The sequence below is a fragment of the Lepidochelys kempii genome, chromosome 11 (assembly GCF_965140285.1).
Source record: "Lepidochelys kempii isolate rLepKem1 chromosome 11, rLepKem1.hap1, whole genome shotgun sequence".
Lineage (NCBI taxonomy): Eukaryota > Metazoa > Chordata > Testudines > Cheloniidae > Lepidochelys > Lepidochelys kempii.
In genome coordinates this window covers 36,520,226-36,547,001 of record NC_136390.1, presented here as the reverse complement: position 1 = coordinate 36,547,001, position 26,776 = coordinate 36,520,226, and the positions used below count along the sequence as shown (strand labels likewise).

The window sequence follows — 26,776 nt, the reverse complement described above, 5'->3', positions numbered from 1 at the left end:
AAGTGGGCATCTGCTTTTGTTTGTCTTGGAGGAAAAAATGACTGGCTAAGGGGCCTGACTCCTAAGGAGAGGGCTCACAGCTGTGTACAAGCACCTACAGGCTTAGAGTTGACATATTCTGCCGTGACCTGGATGCTAGGTCTCTTTAGGTCAGAGGTGGGCAAACTACAGCGCGTGGGACCCTCCTGCCCGGCCCCATAGGTCCTGGCCCGGGAGGCTGACCCCGCCCCTCAGTTCACTGTGCCGCCGGGCGGCATGGCTGCCTGTCCTGGTGATTGGATGGGACAGCTGTAGAGGCACCAGCCACCGGTGCTCCAGGCAGTGTGGTAAGGAGGGGCAGAGTGCAGGGGAGTTCGGGCTGGTGATCAGGATAGTGGACGGGTTGAATGGGGGCAGGAGTCTGGGGGGGCAGTCACGAAGGAGAGGGGGGGCTGGATGGGGCAGTGGGGGACAGTCAGGGGCGGTTGGCTGGGGGCAGTTAGAGGAGGAGTTGGATGGGGTGATGGGGAGCAGTCAGGGGTGGGGGTTTGGGGGGGGCCTCAGGGGACAGGGAATGGGGGGGTTGGATGGGGCAGGAGTCCCGGGGGGGGGAACGGGGGTGAGAAGCAAGGGGGGGTTGGATGGGGTGGAGGGCCAGGCCCCCTAACCGGCCCTCCATACAATTTTGGAAACCCGATGAGGCCCTGAGGCCCAGGGCTGGCCCACAACATTTTGGCACCTGAGGCGAGGAGCTCAAATGACACCCCCCTACCCCCTCGCTGGGGCCAAAACTTTGAAAGGTCTCAGTTCTGCCTTCTTCCTGTTCTACTCCTCTCATGTTACTGCTCTGCTACCTACCCCACTAAAGGAGAACTAACAATTTAAAATGCCTTGTTCAAAAATTTTAAGTAACACTTAACTTTCAAATGCCTGAACAGCAAATGTAACTTCTCTTGTCTGCATAGTAAACACAGGCATTTTATCTGTTTGAATAATCAAAGTGGTGCTTTCCGTGCCTTCTTGGTTGCAAAGATTTGAACTGCTTCTTAATGAAGGTCCATAGTCTGGGCCAGCTCATGCTCTGTTGAGATGGCTGTAAGGCCGACCAGCCTCTCCTGTGTCATTGTGGAGCGTAGATGTGTTTTTATTAACTTCAGCTTGGAGAAGTTGCGTTCTCCACTGGCAACTGTTACAGGAAGTGTTAGAAGTACGCGCAGAGCAACAAAAGCATTTGGAAAGAGGGTGGTCATCATATCTGTGTACATATATTCCAGAACAGCCTTTGGAGTTGATCCTGCTGAAATGTATCTTGAAAGGGCTTTTAGTTTATCACCTAAATCACTCGCATCAATATCGCCCATGTCATCATATGTCAACACTGTCTCTAGTGCCCTGCATTGCTAGCGTAGGTCTTCTTCAGCTACAGTGAGGAGTTTTGGAATATCATACAACATCCCAAATATACTGCTGTGTTCCTTGAGCTGCATGAAACGTTCTTCAACTGACTGTATTGCACAATCTAGCACCTGGTTAAAGAATTCAACTTTGAATTGTTGTTTGGGGTCTCTTATGGGATTATCCTGTGCCTCATAATCAAAATGTCTTCTGCGGTGACTCTTGTATTCTTGAATGGGTGGGAAATAGTTTCAGTGTGAAGTTCCTCTGCCAATTTCTGTGCACTCTTCAGAATGTTTTGAAATCCCTCATCTGACCGGTAAGACTGTAGGTATGACTTTCCTGTGTCCAGTTATTCCATTGCTCTAGATATATCAAGGTCAACACCTTGGAGTCTCTTGCTTACAACATTTATTTCAAACAGTATGTCATGCCACAACACTAAGCCACATAGAAATTTGAAGTTATGTATGTTTCTGATTATTCCATTTCCCTCTGCCACTGTTCTCCAATGAACAGTTCCTATCATAGTATTATCCTCCATAATGGCAACATCTATCTTCCCAGTTTGGTGTTTGAGAGGTTTTATCGCCTCCACTCGACTTTCCCATTGTGTGGCACTCAATGGTTTCAGTGTCAGAGAGGATGTTCCCAGCTGTTGTGTCAAAATTTGCCATCAATGAGTTGATGCAGAGAAAAATAATTGATGCTTTGAATTACATTAAAAAATTTAGCAGCCTAACTAGAAGCTGATGCTGCATCACTGACCACCACGTTCAATGAATGAGAACTGCATGGGACAAAAAAAACTCAAGGGTTTAACTCTCGGATCAGTGTCTGCACTCCTCTGTTCTTTCCTCTCATGTTGGCACCATTATCATAGCCCTGACCTCTCATGTCAGTTATCGCAATTCCCGTATCTTCCAGCTTTTTAAGAAGCGCATTTGTCATACCAGCTCCTGTAGTATCATCAAGGTCAATAAATTCTAAAAAATGCTCTCTGACAGTCACCATTGCAGGGACATTTTCACTAGGTTCTATTGTTACAAAATGCACCATTAAAGTCATTTGTTCCATATGGCTGATGTCAGGTGTGCAGCCCAGAATAACAGAGCAATATCTTGCTGACTTCAGATCTGCCACAATCTTCTGTTTGACTTTTGTTGCCAGTAACTGTATGATCTCATTTTGAATTGTTTTTCCAAGGTAGTGGTGTGTGTACATTTCTCGGGTGGTGACTCTTCTTAGATGTTCCTGGAGTACAGCATCAAACTCAGCCATCAGCTCCACAATTTTAAGGAAGTTTCCATTGTTTGGCACATACAGCTGATCTGAAATGCCACACAGCGCTAGGTTTTGGGTAGCAAGCATTCTCACAATGGCAATGAGCCTTTTTAGAACATTTTGCCAGTAAAGAGACTCTGATGCAATCTTCTCTTGATGCTGATCCTCTGTGGTGGCCTTTAACCTTCGTCTCATCTCAAGCTCTTTCCACCTATGGAATGCTCTCTGGTGATTTGCTGCCTTCTCATGGCATGCCAGATTTCTAGACAGATTTTTCCAGTCCTTTGTTCCTGTAGAACCCAGTGTGGCTGGAACATTAGACTGGAAGAGTTTGCAACAAAAGCAGTATGGAGCATTCTGGGTTTTTGAGCACATAAGCCATGGCCTCTCCACTTTGTCACCATTGGGGATTTCACACCAGTAATGTGTTGGATGGAAGCTTTTATTTTCATTGTCTTTGTGGAACATGAAGTTTTTCACTTGCTGTGGCCCATGCAGTACAAGGAAGTCCCTCAGGCTAGTGCTCAAGTGGGTCCACAGTCCTGGATCATCTCGACTTAAGGAACTAAACTCAGCAGCAGCTGTTTCTGGTGCCTCCACCACACTCTTCTCTGATCTACACTTTTCTTCAGGAATGTGCATGGTTACATCCATTTGAGATGGAGTTATGGATGCTGCAGTAGCTGCCAGGTCACCTGTATATTCTCACTGGGGCCGGAAGGCTCACCGTGAATGCTTGTGTCTGTGTATCTCAGGAGAGCCCCTTCCTGCTTAGATAGAAAAGCTCCCTTTGCTTTCTTTCTTTTTCTGAATGCTGCCCCAGAGGGGCGTTTTCTTCTTTCACTCATGACTGCTGTTCTGTGTCAGCTATAGTGGCTCTCAACACTCAATTAAGGGGACAAATAAGCAGGCTGGTAGCAGGGCCTGAGTGAGGGAAGATATCAGCGTCTTAAGGACCTAACTGGCTCCTACTACTTCAGTTGACTGCCTGTTCTTCACAAGTGGGTTCAGGGAAGCAGCCGGAAACAGGAAGCTCCCTGAGAAGCTGGTGTTAAATCAGTCCAGGTTCCTGGGGGTGCTAGAGAGGTACATAAGAGGCTCCCCTCTTTCCCTGCAGCTCCTGCTGCTTTCTGTTATTCCCTCTCACCTTTTCTCCTGCCCGCCTGTTATGTCTCTTGTGCCCTCCTTCCTCCAGCACAGCACTCCACCATCTCTGTGCATCTAGAGCAGAGAGAATACATATGCACCAGCAGCAGACACATTTTTCTACACTCTGGGTCCTAGTGGCGCCCCCCCCTCCCACACAGTCTGGCACCTGAGGCAGCCGCCTCAGTTCGCCTCATGGTAAGGCCAGCCCTGCTCAGGTCAAAAAGTTTGCCCGCCCTTGTCTTAGGTGAACCTCCCACTCCCCTGCAGCAACTGGGGTACAGCAGGCTCAGTACTTTGTAGCTAGTCCCAGGCATATTTAATTACTTATACATGGTGTGACAGCTTTACCAGGTGGAATGGAGGCCCTGCCCCGCAGCTGCTCCTGCATCAGGGCTATCCCATAGCCATGTGGTTAGGGCATTCTCCTGGGACCAGGGCCACTCATGGTCAAGGTCTTACACCACTTCAGATGGCTGGAGCACTCACACCATGTCTTCTATAACTTAAGTAAAGGATGGTACTAAAAGCTGTGAGCCATGGGACTTAGCTATCTCCATTTTTCTTGAAGGACAAAAGACTGACTTCACAAGAAGGCGGGCCTGCATGAAACCAAAGTAGAGCTAGTTACCTAACACTTTCTGAGTGACATGGCTTAGCTGGCCTGCAGGACCCTGGTTCTTCTACAGCATATGTAAGTGCACTAACCAGTGGGCATCAGGTTTTTAGTGTCCTTTGCTTCTTCATCACACAGCTAATTATTTATACATAGTAGGAAAGTTTCAACACAAGAGCTTGAACACCCTGCTCCAGCCTACAAGTGTGGTCAGGGCACGCTCATGAGTGATGCGAGACTCACATTCACCTCCCTTCCAGTAGGCGGGGTTCGGAGGAAGGATGCATAATTGTACGATGGACAGGGGGATGCTACTGGAGCTTAGACATGAATTAGGCACCAAGCTGCAGGGCACTGTTGGTAGCTGAGGAGCTGCCTATTGCAATTTAGGCACCTCAAAACTTTAACAATGAAAACAGCCACTGAGGGGGTTTCGGCACCTCCAGAGTTGGGGGTTTTGTAAATGGCCATGGTGGCTAATTGTTTAAGTTAGGCACATAAAGCCTCCCTCTGAAACCCATCTCTCACATCCATCCATCACCTCCCTGCCTCCCAGGGCACTGTAGACACCCTGCTTGTGACACACCCTCACCCCAAACCATCCCTCCTGCACAAGGGCAAGGAGAAAGAAAAGCAGCAGCAGCGTCGCCTTCACCAGGTTCTAACGCTGACCTATGACTGCTCAGCAGAGGCATAACGCTACTTTTGCTGACAGTCCATTCTGTCACTGGCCTGAACAGACATTAATATAAGCATTTGTCCTTTACTATTGATAGAGTTGCTACTAACGGTCCTCAGCCCTGACTCTGTCCTCACAAATTACCTTGGTATTCAGCCAGTTTATAATATTAAATCCTTAGAACATTATGATATTAAATCATTTCTATTACTTTATCAGGTTAGTGAAATTAACAGAGATCTACAGTATAGCTAAATCTTAGTTTCAATACAGTCAATTATATTTTATTTAAAACATTAATTGTAATATGCCAGCACTAGGAGGAGTTACTAAGTGTACTATGGTTCTTCTGCCTGGTCACACTCCCATTTAGAAAGCTATTATGCAATTATGTGTGCCTGCAGGTTCTCACCATGGCTGGTGAGGCAGTCACCAGTAGGGCCAGGGCAACCAGGAGTACCCTCTCCTTTTGGCCAGGTGGGAGGGAGGTGCTAAAACTAAGGGAGAGGTGAAACTTCAGTGTCGTAACATAGGATTGTGGACTATTGAGAACCACTGCTGTAGCCCTTTTAATCCCCTTGTTCTGCATAACAACCTCAAATCTTCTGTGGCAACGTGATAATCTCTTCCAGCACAGGAAGCCATGTAATTAATCCTAAAACCTGAGTGCACAGTTAGATAGGTTCACCAATATCCAAACTCAAGAGAGAATTACAAATCCTGTTGCATGATGACTTGCAATGTAGCCTACAGCAGGAAAGGACTTCTTCCTCTAATGCTGCTCTGCCATTATCCACATCATACTACCATATAAAACAAACCAATGAACAAAAATGAACCAGCGTTCCTCAGTCTGACTGCATGCTTAGTGTCCCAGAAACCAGGAAATATTGGTTTCTAAATAGAGCTTTGAATTACTTAATGAGGTAATAAAGTACAGAAATGATATACTCCTCTCTAGCATGCATATATTATTTTTATACATATATAAATGTATAAAATAAATGTATAAATTATTTAAATGTATAAATAAATATACACACACATGCTATAGTGCAGGAAATAAATATACCTAGAACAAATAAGCAATTTGACTATGGGCAAGGTTACACTAGGATGTATTAAGTTTACTCCTGGCCTCTCAATACTTGTTATGTCGGGTCAAATATTTTTGGAAATCCTTTTTGCCTAGCTTTTTCAGTAGGCAATTTTTAAAATAACTACACCATCTTTTGAAAATACCTGGCTGTGCGCCTATTGTAAATCCTTATACCAGTGCTCCCTCCTGGTCATAGATTTTTATGCTTAAGTATATCATAAAACAAATGTGTGAGCACAAAATAAAAGGTCATTATGTACCATTCGTTAGCTACTTTTCTTTTCTTTTCCATAACAGGATACTGTTGCTAAGTATAGGGATTCATTTAAATAGAGCAGGGGTGGGCAAACTTTTTGGCCACATCCGGTACAGAAATTGTAGGGCGGGCCGGGTAAGGAAGGGTGGGGGAGGCTATGCCTCCCCAAACAGCGAGGCGTGGCCTGGCCCCCGCCCCCATGCCAGCCCCCCCGGAACTCCCCATCCCTGACTGCCCCCCGGGACTCCTGCATCCTCTCCCAACACCCCTGCTCTCTGCCCCCTGACCACCCCACCCCCCGGGACGCCCGCCCCTATCCAATCCTCCTTGCTTTCCCCGCCCCACGTTACCTGTGGGGTGGAGGAAAGGGGGGCTCCGTCCTTTCCCTGTGCGTTTCCCCTGCTCGTTTGGCTGCTCTCCCTGTCTGGGCTCGGCTGCTGGGAGCAGGGACCGAGCATACTGGACGTGGATGCTTGCTCTGCCCCTTTCCCCGCCAGCAGGGACCAGGCCCCTTGGCCACCCCCCTGCAACCTCCCCCTGCTCCGGGAACTCCCCGGGACGCACCACGTCTGGCCGCGCTATAGCTGGGCCACCCCGCCAGAGCTGCTGCCCAGGCGCTGGGGGAACTGTGACTGCGAGGGAGGGGAGCAGAAGGGGAGGGGTCAGGGGCTCGCCTCCGCCCCGCTCCCCACGCTGCTAGGGAGTTGGGCTGGCTCCTTTGCGAGCCTGTCCTGACCCCGCTCCCTGGCAGGAGCTCGGGGGCCAGAGGGAAGGGTCCTGCGGGCCGGACGTGGCCCGGAGGCCGTAGTTTGTCGAACAGGTTCGTTGGGCTCTTTATTTCCTTTGATTTAATTTAAAGCACTTTAACTTGGGTTTGTTGCTCTCCAAAAGGGATTAAAACTACCAAGTACACAATGTATTCAGATGGAAGTATACTAGATCAGACTGCTATATGAGCCACTAACGTTTGCCAACAAAACTAACATCCACAGTAATTTTCTCTCTCACCATTCTCTGTTAACCCACCCACCTTTCCAAACATCTAGGAAAACAACAGGCTTTGCAGCACGCTTGATTTAAGTTATAGAAGGCTCACTCTTACTCCAAGTCAACAGAGGCTCGAACTGTTACAAAAATATGTGGGCTGATTCTCCTCCCACTTACACCAGTTTGACATTAGCAAAATCACATCGGACCAGATCTTTAGTTAATGTAAATTGGTCTTGCTTTATTAATTTCCATGGAACTATGACAATTTACAGTAGCTGAGGATCTGACCCATTGACTTGAATAGAATTACTTCTGATTTACATTAGTGTAAGTGTAGACGATATGTTTACAATGAATACAAATCCTATTTTACAAGCTTAAATCTAGCTTACTTGTGAAACTGGAGTGCTGCCTTCTTTATTGACAGTACTAGTTTTAAAGGTTGTTTATCCTTTTTTCTGTCAGTATGTCTTGACTATAGTGGCAAGCCCTGGAGTGCAATTAATCATAGTTCATGGAAAAGCAAACCACAGACCGGTAACAGATGTTCATCTCTATTTTCTTTTGCATAACTCCTCCAAAGATAAAATGATGTTTTATGAAAAGGCCTTCATAGCAGATTTTACTAGAGAACAACAGCCGATCTTTCAATTAACAATAATTTTAAATATTATAAATTCAGATCCATAGCTGACTTATTTAAAAATATAAAACTCAAATTAGTTTAAATCTTCTAAACATAGTAATAGAATAATCAGAGAAAACACTATGATAAAAATATAAATTCCCTAGAGGGGCTATGTTAGTTAGTTGGTAGTTTTCAGAATAATTAGGCAATAGGCTGAAAGATAACACTGCCATTTACCTACCTTCATCTACTTTAAATTTGTTTGGTGTATAAAATTACTGCAATATGGCCAACAGAGGGAGTATTGCAAAATTATTTTGAGCAGCATTTGAAAAATCTTTCTTCCTCAGCCCAAAGAAAACTGGCATGACAAAGTTACCAGGATAATAAGTACAGCTGAATCATGCAATTTCTCCTTCTGCCCATTTTAATTAAAGAGTATGTGCTACTGTTCACTAAGATGCAAACAGATATACCAAATATGGCATTCCTGCCCCTTTCTTTACATCTGAAGGTTGCTTACACTCAGGGCTTGGCTACACTTACAGATATAGAGTGCTTTGGGTTAAACCAGCCTTCGTAAAGCGCAGGAGGGAGAGTGCTGCAGTGTCCACACTGACAGCTGAAAGTGCTCTGGCCTGGCCACATTTGCAGCACTGGCAGCAGCACTGGGAGCGGTGCATTACGGGCAGCTATCCCAGCGTTCAAGTGGCTGCAACATGCTTTTCAAATGGGGACGTGGAGGGGTGGAGTGTGTATGTGGGGGGAGACAGAGTGGGGTTTCGGGGTGCTGAGAGAGTGTCAGCACGCTGTCTTGTAAGTACAGACCCCGCCCCCCTCTCTCACACTCACTCAAAGCAAACATTAGCTGTTTGTTTTTTTCCTGGAGCTGATAAGCAGCCAGCACGGAGCTTTGAAAGGGCCACTTCCACATTCCTGCCGGAGTTCACAAGTAAGACAAGAGAGGCCACTTCAGTTAATGGGATTATGGGACGTTACTGGAGGGCAATCAGAGCGCTGTCATGTAGCTCCTCCTTCACACTGACCAGTGTCTCACCCAATACACAGCAAACCTTACCTCTCTGGGGGAGGTGGAGTACCAGCAGCGCACTAGCCAGGGAGTGAGAGCGCTCTAGGTGCCTTGCCAGCGTGGACGGGGAGTGAGTTAGAGCACTCTGGGCGGCTTTATTGCGGTATAACGTGAAGTGTAGCCAAGGCCTAAAGGTTTAAAAACAACTCATGAAAACATGCATTCAGAACACAAGGAAAGGAAGTACAAATCAGCGTGAAAAGGGCAGATTCTAAGGTTCCCTATGCTGCTCCTCCCGCTTGGAAAGGAGATACAGCACTAATTATGGCACCAGTAAGCAGGAGAGAAAACTGTTAGAAATTGTGTATTAGAAATAAGATGCACGTGGAAAAATGTCAGTAGCTGATGTAACGTAGAAACCTGTTTTACTGTGTTGCAAACAAATGGACAATATATATTGTACAATATATAATAAAAATACAGGAGAATACGAGTGTCACTAATAAACAAAAAGAAACCTAATGTTAAGACTTAAAAATGCTAATTTTATAATATGTACATTGCAGTAATAAGCCACAATAAATACATCAATTTCCATATCATTCATAATAAATACTGAAAATATAAATACAGAAGAATACAGGTAATTTGAATAAATTATTACAACATAAGGTCCAGGTTAAGTTCTGTTGAATGTTATTGTAGCTTATATTACCCTTTGGCATCTTTGATTTTACAATTTATAAAACAAAGGAAATCAATCTAGGAACCGTGTAACTCATCATGAATTTGTAATGTTCAATGATTTTCATGTATGTATGTATTTTGATTTTAAGATGAACTCTCTTTCCATTCACGTCTCAGTTTGAAAACATAAATAAAATGGTGCTTTACTGTTGAAAGCCTCATAATTTTAGCATGTAAGACCAGTTATAATGGAAAATAAAATATTTTAACTACATGGCCGTACAACTAGTTTTCTCAAAAATTGCTAGTAAGGAGTTATAGAGAATTTTTAAATCAACTACTGTAATTATACTGTTACACTGCAATTCCCATTGTATGTAACAATTAAATTGGTTATATCTGTTTGAAGGACAAATAACTCAAAGTGCTTTTGAAACTGTGATTTAATATAATATTAACCATATTAATTTACTGTCTTTCTATCACCAATTGTGAGCTCACAGAGTTTCAGAAGCACTGTTCATATTCTTGCACATATATTGCTGAATCTTTTAAAATATGTGGCCAAGGTAGACAATATAAATTTCACATAGCTGATATTTGTTTGACCAACCAAAGGTATTTTTAACATGAAAAATCTCTTTATAATAAATGCTGAATGACTTTTCTTACAAAATTTATATACTCTATCAGTTTTAAGTGAAACCATATCAAAATAACAAAGTGCCATGTTCTATATTAACAGGTATTAACCAGTACATATGTATTAATAATTTTATTTTCAAAAGGCTATTACAGCAGAAATGCGATTAACTAAAATAAAGCAGATCAACTTTACTAAGACACTATTACAGGCTGAGGCTGTTAGGAACAGATTTGTAATCTACAGATTTTGACTAATTCTGCACTGTTAAATGTCTAGCGCTTATTTTACATCAAACACTTTTAAAACATTTTTCACAAACTACACTTCAGACATATTTCCATAGAAGTGCCTACAGTCAATTAAAAGAAGGGCCCAGTTATGGGCATTATATAGATAATATATATATAAAACAAAAGAAGACTTGCTGGTATGTGAACAGTCACTGCAACACTTCATATTTTGAAATAGTGACACATAAAATTACCCTAATAGTTCTAGTACTTTTGTGTGGAACAATTTGAAAATAAAAGTCCAGCGGCGCATGTTCACGTAACAGCAAGACTTTTTTTGTTTAAGAAGAGCAGCTGGCAGTGCACACAAAAATATAACCCTGTTGAGAAGCCTGAAATGCCAGGTTTAGCCTGCATAGCTAAGACTCACTTGTCGGTGGGTGGTTTCACAGTAAACCCCAAGCATACCAAAAGGGCTGGCTTTCACCCATAATCCAAAACAAAACTGTAGGCCCATGTCAGTAATCCAGAAAAAAATAAGGATCATAGGAGCCTAAGGGAGTTAGATGTCCAACTAGCATTGACTCTTACTGGGAGTTGAATGCCTAACTCCTTTAGGCTCCCAACCTAAGTCACTATTCAGGAGGCCCTATATTTCTTCCATACTCTTACAGTGTGTTGTTACCTGAAAATTAGGTCATGTTAGAAGAGGATCCTGAGGAGCTGTGTTAACTAACTCAATCTTAAACATGACTTTGCAGTCAGGGTAGGCAGGGACAAGCTGTTTCACACTGCATCTGCTGGTTGTGATTAACCCTATGGTTTCAGTGATGTTTGCTCATGACCAGCTGACAGGATGTTAAACATGTCTTTTTCCTGTATATACTTGCTGCAAAGTTGTGTTTAACGTTAGTTAACACAACTCATGTCATGTTCTAACTCAACTTAATTTCTAATGAAGACAGACTTATGGTGCCTGCTCTGGGCCCCTCTTTACCTCAATTTTTGTCCTTTTTATGAAACTTTTCCTTTGCCATCAAGATAATGAAGGCCTTCTTCCAAAAAAATCCATGTCAGCGCAGATGCATTAACTGGGTGCACTGGAGCCATGTTTGTCAATATATTTTCCATTATTCCTCCAGACAGTATGGAAAACTATTTAGGCTTTCCTTGGGCTGCTGGGGAAACCTTTTCGGAGGAGTGGGGAAGGGGGGGGGGAGAAAGGAAGTACATATATTAAACACAACGCAACATGTTCTTTTCATTTTCTTGTGGACTTGTTACCACTTGAAGCTCAACAAAAGCATCTGTTGAACATTCTTCAGTCTGAACAGTTTGACAGACTCAGTCACTGCTGAGGCCTAAGTGAAAATGATTAAACAAATAAATAATACATTTGCCTCTTCATTTTCTCTGGGCCTACTTGAGAAACTGGAGACTTCCCATCTTAGAAGCCAAGCTGTAAAGCTCCCTGGGTGTGGCTCTTTAGCCTCCAGGACCAAACAACAGTGTCCCCTCTGTGCTACTGTGCACCCTGATGCACCATCTGCCAACCTTGGGTCCTCCAGAACACTAACACTCCATATGCCTTTCAACCTTCCCTTTTCAGAGAGACATACCTCATTTTAGACCCACATTTTAGCTCTTCCTTAATGTAAAGCCTCATCTCAAAGCAAAACTTTTTCAGGGAAGATACAAACAGAGCAAAGCTACCAAACATTAAATTCTTCAAAACGTGTGTCAGGTGAACCGGAGATGTCTATAGTAAATGCCAGAATGTAGGTTGCTTGGGAGACAGGGAACTGAGGCAGCTCTCATGAAAGGAATTTAAAACCCTTCTCCCCAGATAACAATGCTACTTGTGGCACATCAATACCAAGTTAAGTTGGAAGTTGCCTTGTGATTCTAGGAAAAAAAAATACTTGAAGACCCCGGAGAGCTCTTGTACTTTATATACTCTATTTTCTTAACTAATCAAGAAAACTTGTTTCTTACATCACAACTTTCTTGCTTTGGATTGCATACCTTTTCTTGGAGAAAAAAAGAGAATTATTAGCATGTCAAGTGACCACTGAGAACAGCAAAATTAAACAAAGTGCATTTTTTAAAAAAGAATGTTGGAAACTTTTTTTTTAAGAAGCAAATTTTGAGATTTCTCATTATGGAACATGTTAAGGAACTGGGCTCTCTGCTTACATCTGTTTTATTTTCTGAAAATAACAGTAGTTTTCTACTATTAATTTTAAAAAAATACTGCTCAGACTTTATATTTTAGAAATAAATTCTATAGAATATATTATCATCTGAGTTAATTCTACCATTTATTACTTTTAATATTTTACATCAAATGATTTGTAAGCACAATAAAGGCTATATTTACTCTTTGGCCCCACCAGGGGAGCTGTACATCCCTGACTAAGACCTGAGGATTTGCCTTTTTTATTATCCCCATGGTACACAGCCTTCAGCCCTGAATGATTCAGGAAATGAAACAGAGCAATAATCAAGCCCAGGTCGCCAGGCTACAATGTAGAGCACTATCATTAACCCAACAGGCTAATCCTTTATTCAGCAGATCCTCTTAAAACACTACAATGGGACAGATAGTCTCTTTCCTTCTAGCTCTGAGTAAGGGGTGGTGCACAGCTGCACTGCCCCAGAGCAGTCTGGGGAAAGAATTGAGCCAGAGACATAATTCTTGCCCTGGCTGGTTCCTCCCTTGCTCCAGGCGGCAGGAATCTGCTAGTGATCCCTACCTGCAGCAGATGACTTCCCCCTCTTCCCTGGCTCAGGTATGCTGGGTAGCGTATTGGGGAGAGGGAGCAGAGTCAAGACTCAGTATCATCATCCCCATTTTACAGATGGGGAAACTGAGACACAAAGAGGTAATGTAACTTTCCAAAGTCACAAAGCAGGCCACTGGCAGAGCTAGGAATAGAACCTAAGTCGCCTAAATCCCAGTCCAGTGCTCCACTAGGCAATGCTGCCTCCCACAATGCCAAACACAACTTTAAATATTAAAAACCATGGCAAAATAAATTCTCTGTCTTGCTGAGGTTTGTATGTAACCTGTAACAACCAGGTTTGGCTTATCGAAGAGTCTGCTCCCAGGTGAGTGGTTACTGTTGCGGGAATGAGTTTCTCAAGACATGTTGTGATGCAGGCCACACAAAATTAAATTGGGCATTTGTCCCCCAATCTATCAGCATTCCAGTGAGTAACAAAACCATGAATACTGGACATTTTGTATAATGTTATTTCAACATGTATGACATTTTAAAGAAACTCAGAGCTCTTTAAAAAAATCAATGGGAGGACTGAACCAAATATAACTATTAATAACAGGTTTCTTTGAGCAATAGGCTTTGCAGGTGTGAGTGCTGTTTGTTGATAACTGATCAAAATTTGATCAGAACCTGACCCAAAGCAAATGCAAAGGTACAAAATGGAACTATTGTTGTTAAAACTAAACAAAGAATTAGTAATCTGTACAATTTTAAATGACCGTCTTTATCAATAGTTTTAAATCAAAATTTACTCATCTGTCTGGCATGCGCTCAATCAGAATTTTTTTCTGAAAAACAACAATAAAATTTTAGATAATTGTTGCATTTTTTTCATGGCCAATTCTCTTTTTAAGTGAATGTTCCATTTGGCATGAGTTATAGCTCCTTGGAAACAACTACAATTGCCATAATTTTGCCAGAAAATTTCTAGCTTCATATTTAACTTTAGTTAAAGCTTAATATGCAAGCTAGTTGGTTATATCTTCCAAGAGAGGCAAGATTTACTTCATTAGGAAAAACTGCAGTCAGTTCTGTGCTGTTTTTACTAATCTTCAGTGTGCAAATTCTTTTATGTTGTACCAGAAGAAAATGTTTTAGGGTTACAAGTACATACATTATTCGGGGAAAAAGAGTTCTAGGAACACATTTCCAAAGAAAGCATTGCCTGCCAGCTTACAGACTGTTTGTAGTGTTGTTGTGCTGGTCCCAGGATATTGCTGAGACAAGGTGACGGAGGCAATATGTTTTATTGATGAAACTTTCATCAACTTTCTTGATGAAATGGACAAGCTTTTGAGCTGTACAGAGCTCTTCTTGAGGACATTTCTTCAGGACCTGCAGAAGAGCTCTCTGTAGCTCAAAAGCTTGTCTGTTTCACCAACAGAAATTGGTCCAATAAATACCAATACCTCACCCACCTTGTCTCAGTTTACAGAATGACTTTCAAAACTATTCTGCTTCTTGTCAATGACCATTACCAGACATCAAGTATCTCATGGATGTAAAGCTTTTTAAACACAAATAAGAAATGGAGACCAATCATGAAAATAAATGTGGCAACAAATGATGTGCCAAATCTGTACAGAAGACACACGTGGCTATTTGTAATTTAACAACATAACCCTTTTAGCACATAGAAATAAGGTTCACAAAAGTGAAAGTATTAGCAACCAACACAGGAAATATATTACTTAATTAACTGAGCAGTAGGGCACTATAGGTTGGCCAAGGGAAGGAGATTGAAAAGCACTCACAAATCTCAAGGTTTACCAAACCATTAAACAGAGCTTTTCCTTAAGTCAGTGCTTTTCAACCTTTTTTCATTTGCAGACCCCTAAAAAATTTCAAATGGATGTGCGGACCCCTTTGGAAATCTGAAGAGAGAGCTTGTGAACCCCCAGGGGTCCACGGCCCACAGGTTGAAAAGCATTGCCTTAAGCCAATGGCATCTTTTCCTCCAAATTCAAACATTAAAGGATGGCAAAGTGGAAGTAAGCTTGACTCATCTATGACTTCTAAGGCCTGGTCTACACTTAAAAAGTTTTGCCAGCCCAGATAGATGGGGGTTGATTTTTTTCTTACCCCTGACTGACAGAGCTATGCCAGAAAAGCCTTGCTGTCAACACGGTTATACCAGCAAAAAAGTACTTTTTTTGGTCTAGCTTACTTTGTTCAGGGAACTGGTTTAAGCCATACTAGCAAAATAATTATTTTGCCTGTATGAACTGCATCTCTACATAGGGGGGTTTGATGGTATACCTCTACTGGGGTAGCTATATTGGCAAGCCCTTTCCAGTATAGACAAGGCCTTGACTTTGGGCCTTACTCTGAGCAAGAAGCAAGCAAGGTCTTTTTGGTATGTGCATGTTGGTAAAATCATGAGAGCAAACTCTGGGTAAAGAAGTGTTAGGCCTGAGAGAATGACCAATGGAGTGTGCTGGTATTTGCAAACTAGTGTGATCAGGTACAATTAAAGGAAGTTAAAAACTGCCATTATTACCTTAACTCCAGATACCATATCCTCTGATTCCTCATAACTGTTCCCACTTTAGTTGTGGAAAACATCATAGCAAAATATTATTTAATCACCTCCCTGTCCCCATCCCTTCTTAGATTGTAAGCTCTTGCAGGCAGGGCCCATGTTTAGTTCTAATACTATAACAGCAGGACACAGTACCTAGATATGGTAAATACAGCACCTACCACAGAGGGGCCCCAATTTCGATCAGATTCTCTGAACTCTATTGCAATCTAAATGTTAAACAAGAATAATAATAGCCATCTCATTAATTTAAAGCTAGTTGAGATGTGTTTTACATAATTACTTATTTTTCTGAGTGTTTTTCTTTCTAATGTCACTGAAGATGTTCTTCATGTGGAAAGTTAGAGACTAAGAAAATAATTTCTTATTGCGCCATAGCAGGGCAAATAATGAAGTAAAAATCTTATTTTCATCTGAACTTAATACATTGGTTAAATGTGCATAATTATGTCTTCCTCTAGTGGCCAATCCACACTGAAGTTAAGAACCTGCTACTCACTCACAGCTACTCCGTTAGCTAGAGGTTTGTGCTTTTAGTGCTGGTGAGGTGTGTGCCAGGTTTCCGTGATGTGTACACATGTGCCCAGTGATTTGTTGCAGGGGCTCTGTAAATTAAGAGAGCTCTGTTATCAAGACAATATTATCAGTAACCTGCATACTTCTTTTTATCAAATGTTTCTAATCTGTTTCTCTTTAAAAATAAAGAATACTATTTGCTGTGTAAAAGCGAAGAAAACCTGTCTTAACTGCCTGCACACCCTTTGGGGAAAGAAAAGAAGTTTCTACGGCAAACAAGGGCCAGATGAATTGCTAGAATGGCTACTTTAGACAGCAAGTCAAAGTGGGCTGCACTTTCCCAGGAGATAGGAATGCCATGCAAATGAAGTATGCAATTCTTATTGAACCAGAACTTTTATCTCAAAGGAATCCCAATGAAGGCATTCATGAATCAATGTGGGAACAAATAAACAAAACAGCTCATGTTATGTGGAAAATATAAAAATATTTTGCCAATTTAGTGTAAAACAACTGACTTGAAAATGGTGTGCAGTGGTTTCATAAAAGAGCCATTAAGTCACAACTTCTTTTTCACAGAACATCTTTTTAGCATGGTAGTTTTTCTACCTGGAATATTGTAGCTGACTTTATAAAAAGTGACTCAACGGAAGAGTAACTGGTACAGAGTTGAAATCTACAATATGCTTACATCTGTACCCCTAAACCAACTAAATTTGACAGAGGTAAAAATTAAGCAGCAGACGCTGTAATTTGACAAAAAAGACAATCATTTCAAACTAACACCTATACAATGATACTTCAATATCAGTAGAAGGACAAAAATATCAAAACAGGTTAAGAAGTATCCTATTGCATTTTAAAATAAGGCAATGTACAGCTAGGTATATCTAATAAATGTGTAGAAAATGAACTCCTAGAAGTTGTTCTTCTCTAGAAAAACCAAGTCCAGATAATTTAAGGGTTGGGATGCAGAATGTGTTGTAATTCTCATTGTCCCTTTTAAAAAGTAAAATGAAAATCAGGTAATAATGAATGATGTATGTAATGCATTAGAATTTACCTACAAATTTTCACAAGTATAAAACTTCTGACACTCGTGTCCTTGTTGAATATACAGATTCTGGTACCCAATACTGTTATTATCAGAGTAATTAAGTGACTTTGTACATTTAGGGTTTGATCAAAAGCCCACTGAATGGCTTCAATGGGCTTTGGATCAGGCTCTTAATTTGTAAAGATTGCTAAATAGGTAGAAAAATCTAGAAAAACTTAAAACTATTTTCCATGCTTGCTTTAACCTCCTAACAGAATGACTCTTTGCTCTTACTAATTACTTATTTAAGCATTCATATACTGGCTTGGGAAAATTTGTATCAGTTTTATTACACTGAATTTTAAGATGTCTATTATATAGATCTCAAAATCTGGAGCTATGGCATATCTCCAAAATGGTTCACAGTTCCCACAATTAATAAGGTACTGCAAAATGGCACTAAAGTGCATTAGTAAGCTGAATATTTGTAGGGCTAAAAGGTGCTGTGCAAGTTTATAAACTACTGCTTTGTCCTTTACACAACATCAATTTTCTCCAGGGGAAGTTAACTGTGGCTTGTCATTGAATCAGACATTAATGGAGGATTGTCCTACTTTTCACCTTTATACAAAATATAAATGCCCCCTTACTCATAGATTTATCTGTCAAAAACAGTAAAAACAGACCTAATGTATTTTAAGATCAGTTGCTAGGAGTAGTTATAAAAAATGTATATCGTACGCCAGATGAAATTTACGTGGGCATGCTCTGCAGAGCTAGCTATGGATCTTCAACTGAAATGAACATGCTGTTCATCTTTATCAAAACATGAGTACTAAACTACCATAAATAAAATACAGTACAGAACACTTAAACCTTTTTCATACATTAATTACTTTTACATAAAAAGTCACTATCTTTTTCAGATATGTTGAAAATTTAGGACTCTAAACATGATTATTTCAAAGTATCGATTTAACAATCTTGCACAGGCCCAACAATCAAAAACATGAAGCTTTGATTCAGATAGCTTGGCAGGTTTCACATAGTTTGACAGGTAGGCTACTTTGAAATATGTATATATTTTTAATTTATACATTTTCTATCAAAAGACAGTTTGATTTCCGTTTTTAATCTTTACACGAACTGTTTTTGTGCAATGCCACAGCCATGTAGCTTGAAAGAAAAAAAACAAAATGTGTCTGGAATATTAACCATAGTCCAAGTTTTCTTAGTCCACAGCTTAAAAAATTATGATTCTAGGAAATCCAATTGGAGTGCATTTAAATAAATGGATTCAGTCCTGGAATATCTTAATAAATTAAACAGGGACTGTTTCCACTACAGATGATTTGATACACTCTTCATGCAGTCTGCTCTTTTCTGAAAGGCTTATAGAATTCTCAGCAGCTTGCTCTGGTATGTGACTGTCACCATTTAAAGCTGAAACAAATCCATCTTGAGAGTTACTTTTCAAGTATGAGTGAAATTCCACATGAGGGTGGCTTGGCCTATGTTCAGTGTATAAACTATTACATGGAACACTGTTATCACTTTCTGAAGAGGAGCAGCAGACTATCACAGAGGGGTTTGCAGAAGGGTAATGAGAGCTGCTGTAACTTTCCTCTGATTGCCGTGTGTAGTCAACAAACTGCTCTGAAGTCATATTGTAAGGCACCAGAGAAAGACTACCATTTTTAACAGTGTCCCTTTCTAAATAGGTCTCAGTGATCTGGTTATTACTGCCAGGGGCATGGTTCTCTATTTGGTAATACAGAGTTGTAGAGTTAGTGTAGTATGAAGCATTTTTAGAGTGGCTTTCACGTACTGCAGTGCCATCAGAATAGCAAAGGACAGAAGGAAGAGGCACTACATCAGCATGGGATCCCATGCCTTCCACAAAATCATCTGCTTTTTCTTCTTCCTCCTCCTCCTCCTCCTCCTCCTCCTCTTCATCATCATCATCATCATCAGATTCACTGGGTGCTAAACTTTGTGTACTAGAATCTGTAACTCCACTACAAAAGCTACTTCCATCTTCTTCCTCCTCTTCCTCTTCCCCAGGACAATCCAAATCTTCAGCAGACTGCAGGTGCATCACTGCAGCCTGAGAGTCAGTTTCAATCTCAAAATTCTCTGCAAGTGAATATTCTACTGGGTGGGGTGCTGTACTCAGAGAACTAGTGTGAGCACTTACCTCACTGTGGCAACCATTTAGTGCAGGAAACTGCTGCTCTGTATTTTTCTCCAATTCAAGCTTCATTATTGTATGCAAAAAGTGAGTCCGTACACGGATGGGGTTAAATTCAATTCTACCTGCTGTATTGCTGCACCCTTCTTTAGTGCAACCACATGGAAAAGACATTCGATCCACCTTTTAAAAAGAGAATACAGGTTAACCATATGTACAATAAAATCAATGATGCAAGAGACACTAGAGAGAGACTAGATGAATAAAATAACAAAATGAGATTCATTTGGGGAAAGTGCACAGTACAATATATACGGAAAAATAACCAAAAGCACAGATATTCACTGAGAGGGAGAACCCTGGAAAGCAATAATATCATAAAAAAACAGAATGTTAGACATGGATTTACAATGCAGTGTAGCAGGAAAAAAAGACAATACAGTTTTAGGTTTGATACATCACAATGTGGATCAAGGAATAAATGATTTATCTTTCTATGGCTCTGCTATAACCACACCTGAAATACCGTGTTCATTCCTGGGGCCCTCATTACCAGAAAGAAGCTGATAAACTGAATGGAAATCAGATGAAAGAAACCAAAATGATTACTGATTAGGAGGAAATGGCTTGTGAAGAAAGGTGTGTGTTTTTTTGAATGAAATATAGACAGCTTGACAAAACAATAACTAAGGGGAGAAATGACCACAGAAGTTAGACAGAAACTGGGACAAAAGGAGTTTGGATTTTAATATTTGATTCAAAACTGCTTGTGATTATAAAGTAGGAAACATACAAATGAAGTAACTGCAGAGTTATACTCAGGGGAAAAGATGTACAGTACTTCTAAAATAAAAATTAATCTCATGAAATCAGCAGTCATATAAGTTAGTCACTCCTCTGTAGAATGTTTGTTTAAAGGCCCATAGAAGAATATGAGGAGCTGAGCATTTGTATTCACAGGGAAAAATGCCAGTTACTGCATGTCTTCAAACTAATCACAATAAAAACCATAAATTACGTTTTATTGGTTTTGAGACCCATAAATTTCAGCACTTAGTAATTCATTACCCATAATACCTCTGTTGTGGATTGTTTATGCCCTGCTAGTAAGGAGTGTCTGTAATATAGATCTTTACCTGGCATTTTATGCCTGCAAGGCTGCAAGTACAAGTTTCTGGATCACAGAACACTCGGCAGTCACAGCCACAATCCTCCCTGGATAGGCGGATAGCCCGCAGCTCATGTTTTTCTTCCACATCAATCTTTTTCACTCCAGAGGCTCGTAGCAGTGCCCTACGTTTTTTTGTTGGTAGGGGTTGTAGAAAGAAGTATTCATCTACTTCTGTGTTGTCTAAATCAATATCATCATCAGAAATGTCATCCAGCGTCAGAGTATCAGCCTCTTCTGATTCCACTGTACCATTCTTTGTCATCTGTGATACAGAGCAGTTGACACAGTATTAAGACTATACACTTCCTGAAACGAAAACCTTTTAGTTTTAGTCCCTTTTAGTGAGAACATACTCGTTATAATTTATTTGTTTGCATGTGAATTATAAGAACACTAAGAATATAGAGTGTTATACATGGTTCCGTAAAACTGATATTCAATGAGTCAAGAATTCTTAACAGTTTTCTTCTGAAGAGACTAATTAATTTCAGATGTCATTCATTTCAGAATAGTCATGGAAATAAAAATAAATAATTGAGAATTCAGATTTTCACCAATAGTTGCAGAATACGGAAGAAAAAACATTAATAATATTATCTCCCATATTGCTAGGAGTTGATATTTTAAAATTATTCATCAGTGCTTCCTGGTGACAGCAAAGTGCTGGACAAGGATTAACTAAAACCAACAGGAAACATTAGTGTTAGGATCAATATGCCCTTTTGTGTATAGACAATACAATCATGGCTGAAATCATGACAGCTATTCACAAACTAAACTGTCTTTGCAGGAGTAATAATTACTCCATCAGTGGAGAAAAAATGGAGAAACACACCAGAAGAAAAATACTACTATGCACTGTGTTGTTGTCATTTGAGACACAAGTACCCAAGGAAAACATTACCAGAGTTAGAATTTGGATGCAAAGTATGTGTGTGACATTCTATACCTTGGGGAAGCGTCCTGTAACCCCCATATTCCTCATTTTTATATAATTGTGATCTTACATATAAAGCATGCCTTGTAAGGTATCAGGGGAAAGGTTATGACCAGCTGAAAGTCATTTCTCTCTCCATATATATGTATCATTAATGCATATGAAGTTACGAGAATTGTGTTGTATGGCTGTCACTAAAACATGCTGTATGTTGGGGAATCAGCCAGATATTAGCTCCCCAGAGGCAACAGCAAGGAAAGAAACCAACACCCAGGCAGGGTATCAAACTACCTATCAACAACCATTGTCCAGCAAGGGAGTTACAATGCAATGACTCACCTGCATGAGGCCACCCCAGGGCAATTGCTCAACCTTGCCTGGAGACTCAGCAATGCACCCAGACATGCCTGGACCTGTGTTTTCCAAGCACATTGACTGAGAGTATAAAACAGACACAAAGGCCATATGCTGGGCCCTTCTCCTGCCCCCACCTACGCTACAAGCAATTTAGGGCTTGTCTACACTTAAATTTTATAGCGCTGTAACTTGCTGGCTCAGGGGTGTGAAAAATCACCCCCCTGAGCGCAGCAAGTCTGAGCGCTTTAAAGAGCTAGTGTAGACAGGCCCCGAGCACTGGGAGCCATGCTCCCAGCACTCGGAGCTAATCCCCTCGTGGAGGTGGATTACCAGGAGCACTGGGAGACCTCACACTTCAAAGTGCTGCTGCGGGAATGTTCCCGTGACAGCGCTTTGAAGTTTCCAGTGTAGCCATGTCCTAAGACACTGAGAAGAGACAACTCCAACAGAGGAGATTGGCCCAGGTTTAAGGAACAAACCTGCATATTAAAGTCTGCAATATCCAGTGGGGTGAGAAAAACTGCTTAATCTAGATCAGGGGTGGTAAAGTTTTTGGCCCGAGGGCCACATATGGGAATAGAAATTGTATGGTGGGCCATGAATGCTCACAAAATTGGGTTTGGGGTGCGGGCTCTGGTTGGGGGTGAGGGGTCTGGAGTGGGGCCAGAAATGAGGAGTTCAGAGTGTGGGATGGGGCTCCAGGGTGGGGGCAGGGATGAGTTTGGGGTGTAGGAGAGTGCTCTGGGCTGGACCAAGGGGTTCAGAGGGGGATCAGGGCTGGGGCAGGGGGTTAGGGTGCAGGCTGCGAGGGAAAGCCCCAGACCCTGCTCCCCAGCGGGAGCTTGAAGGCCGGATTAAAATAATCTGTTTAATTGTTTATCTTTACCAGTGAGTTTGTATGAAGTTTGGGACAAATCTGCTCAGGTTTTGCAAAGGCTGTGTATATCCACTTTCCATTGTTGAAGTGGTGAACCAATTAATAAATTTGCACTGCCTGTCTTGAGCAGTGCAAGGCAGTATATTCCTGAGGTACAGTGTTGGGAGCTGGGGGGGGGGTGTGATTTGGCTCTGGTGCCTTTCTCTGTGTGATTCATGAGTGGCTCTGGGTGTGGGGCTCCACATGCTGTTGCTCTGAGCGAGAACAGTGCCTGGAGGGGTTTGCTGCTGGTCACTAGCAAGACATTGTGAGAGACAGCCCAGCTGGAGAGAGTTAAGGGGGCACAGTTATTTCCACAGTTCCAGGCTGCACCTTGGGGGGATTCCATCACAAAGTGGAATCAGAGAAAGGTCAAAGCATATAGTACTGTGCTTTACATTTAGGAACACAAAGATTGCTGTATAGGAATCCAGGGATTACTGTACTAGATCAGACCAGAGGTCCACCTAATCCAGTATGCTGCCTCTAGCAGTAGCCACTACCAGATAATTTAGAAGAAGGTGCAAGAATCCTGAAATATACAGATGTGCAGTGATCAGCTCCTGTCATTTGGTCCTGATCTATAATAGTTAGAAATTGGTTAAATTCTGAAGCATGAGATTTAAAATCCCTTCCAAAAAATTTATCATCATTAATTATAACAGTTCTGGATAGTCTTATTAACCATATAAATGTCCAATCCCTTTTTGAATCTTGTTAAGAACTAAGCTTCAATGACTTCCTGTGGCAGTGAGTTCCACAATCTAATTACACTTTGTGTGAAAAAGCATTTAATCAATTTTGAATTTGCCATCTTTTAATTTCATTGTATGCTCTTTTGTTGATATGAAACAGGAAGGACAGAATTTCCTGATCTTCCTTCTCATTACCATTCATTATTTTATATACTTTATCAAGTCCCATTTTATTTGTCTCCTTTCTAAAACAAACAATCCCAATCTTTTCAATCTTTCTCAATAATTTTTGCTGCCCTTCTCAGAGCCCCCTCTAATTCTACAATATCCTTTTTGAGAGGGGATGACAAGTACTGCACACAATATTCTAGATCTGGATATACTATGGATTTATATAATGGCATTATATTTTTCATATTATTCACCATCCCATTCCTTACGCATCCCAACTTCTTGTTTCCTCTTTTGACTGCAACTGCACATTAAGCAGAGGTTTTCATTGAGCTGTCTACAGTGACAGCCAGGTCCCTTTCCTGAGCTGATACAGTTAATTTAAAACATTACTAGGAGTACAAGTAGTTTCAAAATTCATTGTTGCTGCCAAGCTGCCCATTGACCAAGACTATTTAGGTCTCCCTGATTTAAATTCCTCACAGTACTCTCTGGTCTTGACTAGCCTAATTAAACTTTGTGTCTTCTGCAAATTTTGTTATGTCACCACTCATCCCCTTTTGAGATTATTAATGACTATATTAAACAACACAAGACTAGTCAGAACCTCAAGGCTTCCTGCTGGTAACCTTTTACCATAATGAAATTTAACTATTTAAACCTACTCTTTGTTTTCTGTCTCCTAGGTAGTTTTGATCCATGTTAATACTTTGCCTCTCATCCTGTGATTACTTAACCTTTTTAGTAGCCTCTTCTGCGCAAACTTGTCAAAGCCCCCCTGGAAACCTAAAGAAACTATGTCAAACAGCTCTTCTTTGTCAAAGAACTATAAGAGATTGGTGAGAGACAAATTTTCCCTTGCAGAAACCGTGTTGGCTATACCCTCTCATATTGTATTACAAACTTCCATGTGCTTTGAACTTCTTGAGCTTGGCGATCCGTTACCAATTTTCCCTCCCCAAAGTTCATGCCCCTCTCTGCAAACAACAAACAAACAAACAAACAAACTTGTATTAATGTTTTCATAATGTTTTCTTCCTCTTGCTACAACAGGGTGCTAATTGTTAGGTTCTGGCTGTATGTGTTTTTCAGGGCTGGACTGGCAGATGATGGAGGACATGGAAGTAATCTTTTGACTGAGCAATTTGCAGAAGAAAGATAAAGTGACAGTAGTGGAGTCCAGGAGTATCTTTGGCCACAGATACCTTGAAGTCCTTGCTTAGGCAAAGATACCATTCACTTCAGTGATAGTTTTACATTAGTAAAGGCTGAGTAAGAACTTCAGTGTTTGGCCTTTTGAGAATACCTGCCCTTTGGATGCAATTGTATACATTCAAGGACAATGGTGTAAGGTTCAGGGATAAATATATTAAATTTCTATTCTTTTCTGAATTATATATGCCTCTGAGAACTCAGTTATACAAAGACTCGAGAAACCATGCTATATCCTTTCGGCTGGAAAAGTATTGTTAAGAACCTCAAGAGTTCTTGATGATATTCTGTTACTTTCTAATGTATCTTCTTCCTCTCATCAATACATTATTTTAGAATAAGATATCTGGCAGGACTTAACACAAGCATCCAAATGTCGCCTTTTCATATACTAGCACTCATAGTCTTAAATTTATAACACCCCAACCCAGCAACACCAACACATTTGAGTAAGTGCGCCTCAAGTGAGAGCATTGAGCCAGATTTGCTATTCCAGCCAAGCTGCCTAGGTGAACGACTGGGATTGTAAGGGAAAAGGTGGCTTTAATTCACCTTAACATTTCCAGGATCCAAGGACCAGCCCAGCGCTTTAGACTGCTCTCACATATGGCTGGCTTCCCAGTTTGAAGGCAGGGGTTGGACTAATTTCCCTTTCTATGATGGAGCTCACTGCTTAGTTATCACTACCAGAGAGTACATTTCTGGGGCTCATAAAAATACTTCTGAAGAGAAAACTATTTGACTTGAGAGTGGACCAAATGGCAAGTATTTAAAAACATTTCCCCAAGGAGGGCACATCTGGATCCCACAAATTGTACATTCCTTCCAATTTCAAGCTAAACAAATTGAACACTGTGGTATACTACTGAGATATTCAATATATTTTTACAAACAAAGCATAAACATTTCCAACAAGTGCAGTAATATAAATGTGTTTTGTCAAGTGAGGCTTCCTTTGCTATTGTTATCAAAAAACATTTTGTTAAGTGGAAAACCAAATGCATATATTCCCAGTCTTTATCTTTCCTAAGCACAATGATTTCAATGAAGGTGTATTGATTTACACTCGCAGAAGATCAGGGCCCATACCTCTGAATTTGTGACTTCTGTAGGTTTAATTACTCACTTAATGTCACATTTACACACTGCTGTATTTTTCAAATAAAAAAACAGTGAATGTAAAGGAAACAACTTTGATCACACATTCACCAATACAGCACCTTTTGTTTGGATTTATTATTTCAGATCGCCGATGTCACAATTTGAGGCATCAATAAACAAACTCAGGGCCATATCCTGAGGTTCCCATTCCAATTTTACTCAGACTAAATCTCAAACCTTGTCCATGTTAGCTTTTTCTGTACTCCCACGGGAGCATGCTTGAGTAAGGATTGAGTAAAATCAGTGTAAGGACCTCAAGATCTGGTACCCAGTGAGTTTATCTGAATATTTTCCTATCCATAAGGAAATATATATTCAAATACATGCCCTGCACTTTCATTATAACAACAGATATTCTTCATTCTTTTCTGCTATCACTTTTGAATTTTTGTTGAACACTTAAATTCACAGTCAGTGCAT

The 26,776-nt window shown here is 41.0% G+C and overlaps 1 protein-coding gene and 1 long non-coding RNA gene across 8 annotated transcripts in view; both read right to left on the bottom strand.

The window, feature by feature from the left end:
* LOC140895602 (uncharacterized) overlaps positions 1-6,953 on the bottom strand; it is a 29,864-nt gene extending 22,911 nt beyond the window's left edge. Inside the window, exon 1 of the long non-coding RNA XR_012154284.2 lies at positions 6,805-6,953. This is a non-coding gene — a long non-coding RNA (uncharacterized LOC140895602). The remainder of the gene's footprint in view (positions 1-6,804) is intronic.
* Positions 6,954-9,536: 2,583 nt separating this feature from the next.
* The window catches only part of CSRNP3 (cysteine and serine rich nuclear protein 3), a 161,141-nt gene continuing 143,901 nt past the window's right edge, over positions 9,537-26,776 (bottom strand). For all 7 annotated transcript variants that reach the window (XM_073305688.2, XM_073305694.2, XM_073305690.2 and 4 more), the window contains 2 exons: positions 20,873-21,169; positions 9,537-19,919 (listed from right to left, as the gene is read on the bottom strand). In XM_073305688.2, coding sequence (XP_073161789.2) covers positions 18,867-19,919; positions 20,873-21,169 — 1,350 coding nt within the window. In that variant the 3' untranslated portion in view covers positions 9,537-18,866. The remainder of the gene's footprint in view (positions 19,920-20,872; positions 21,170-26,776) is intronic.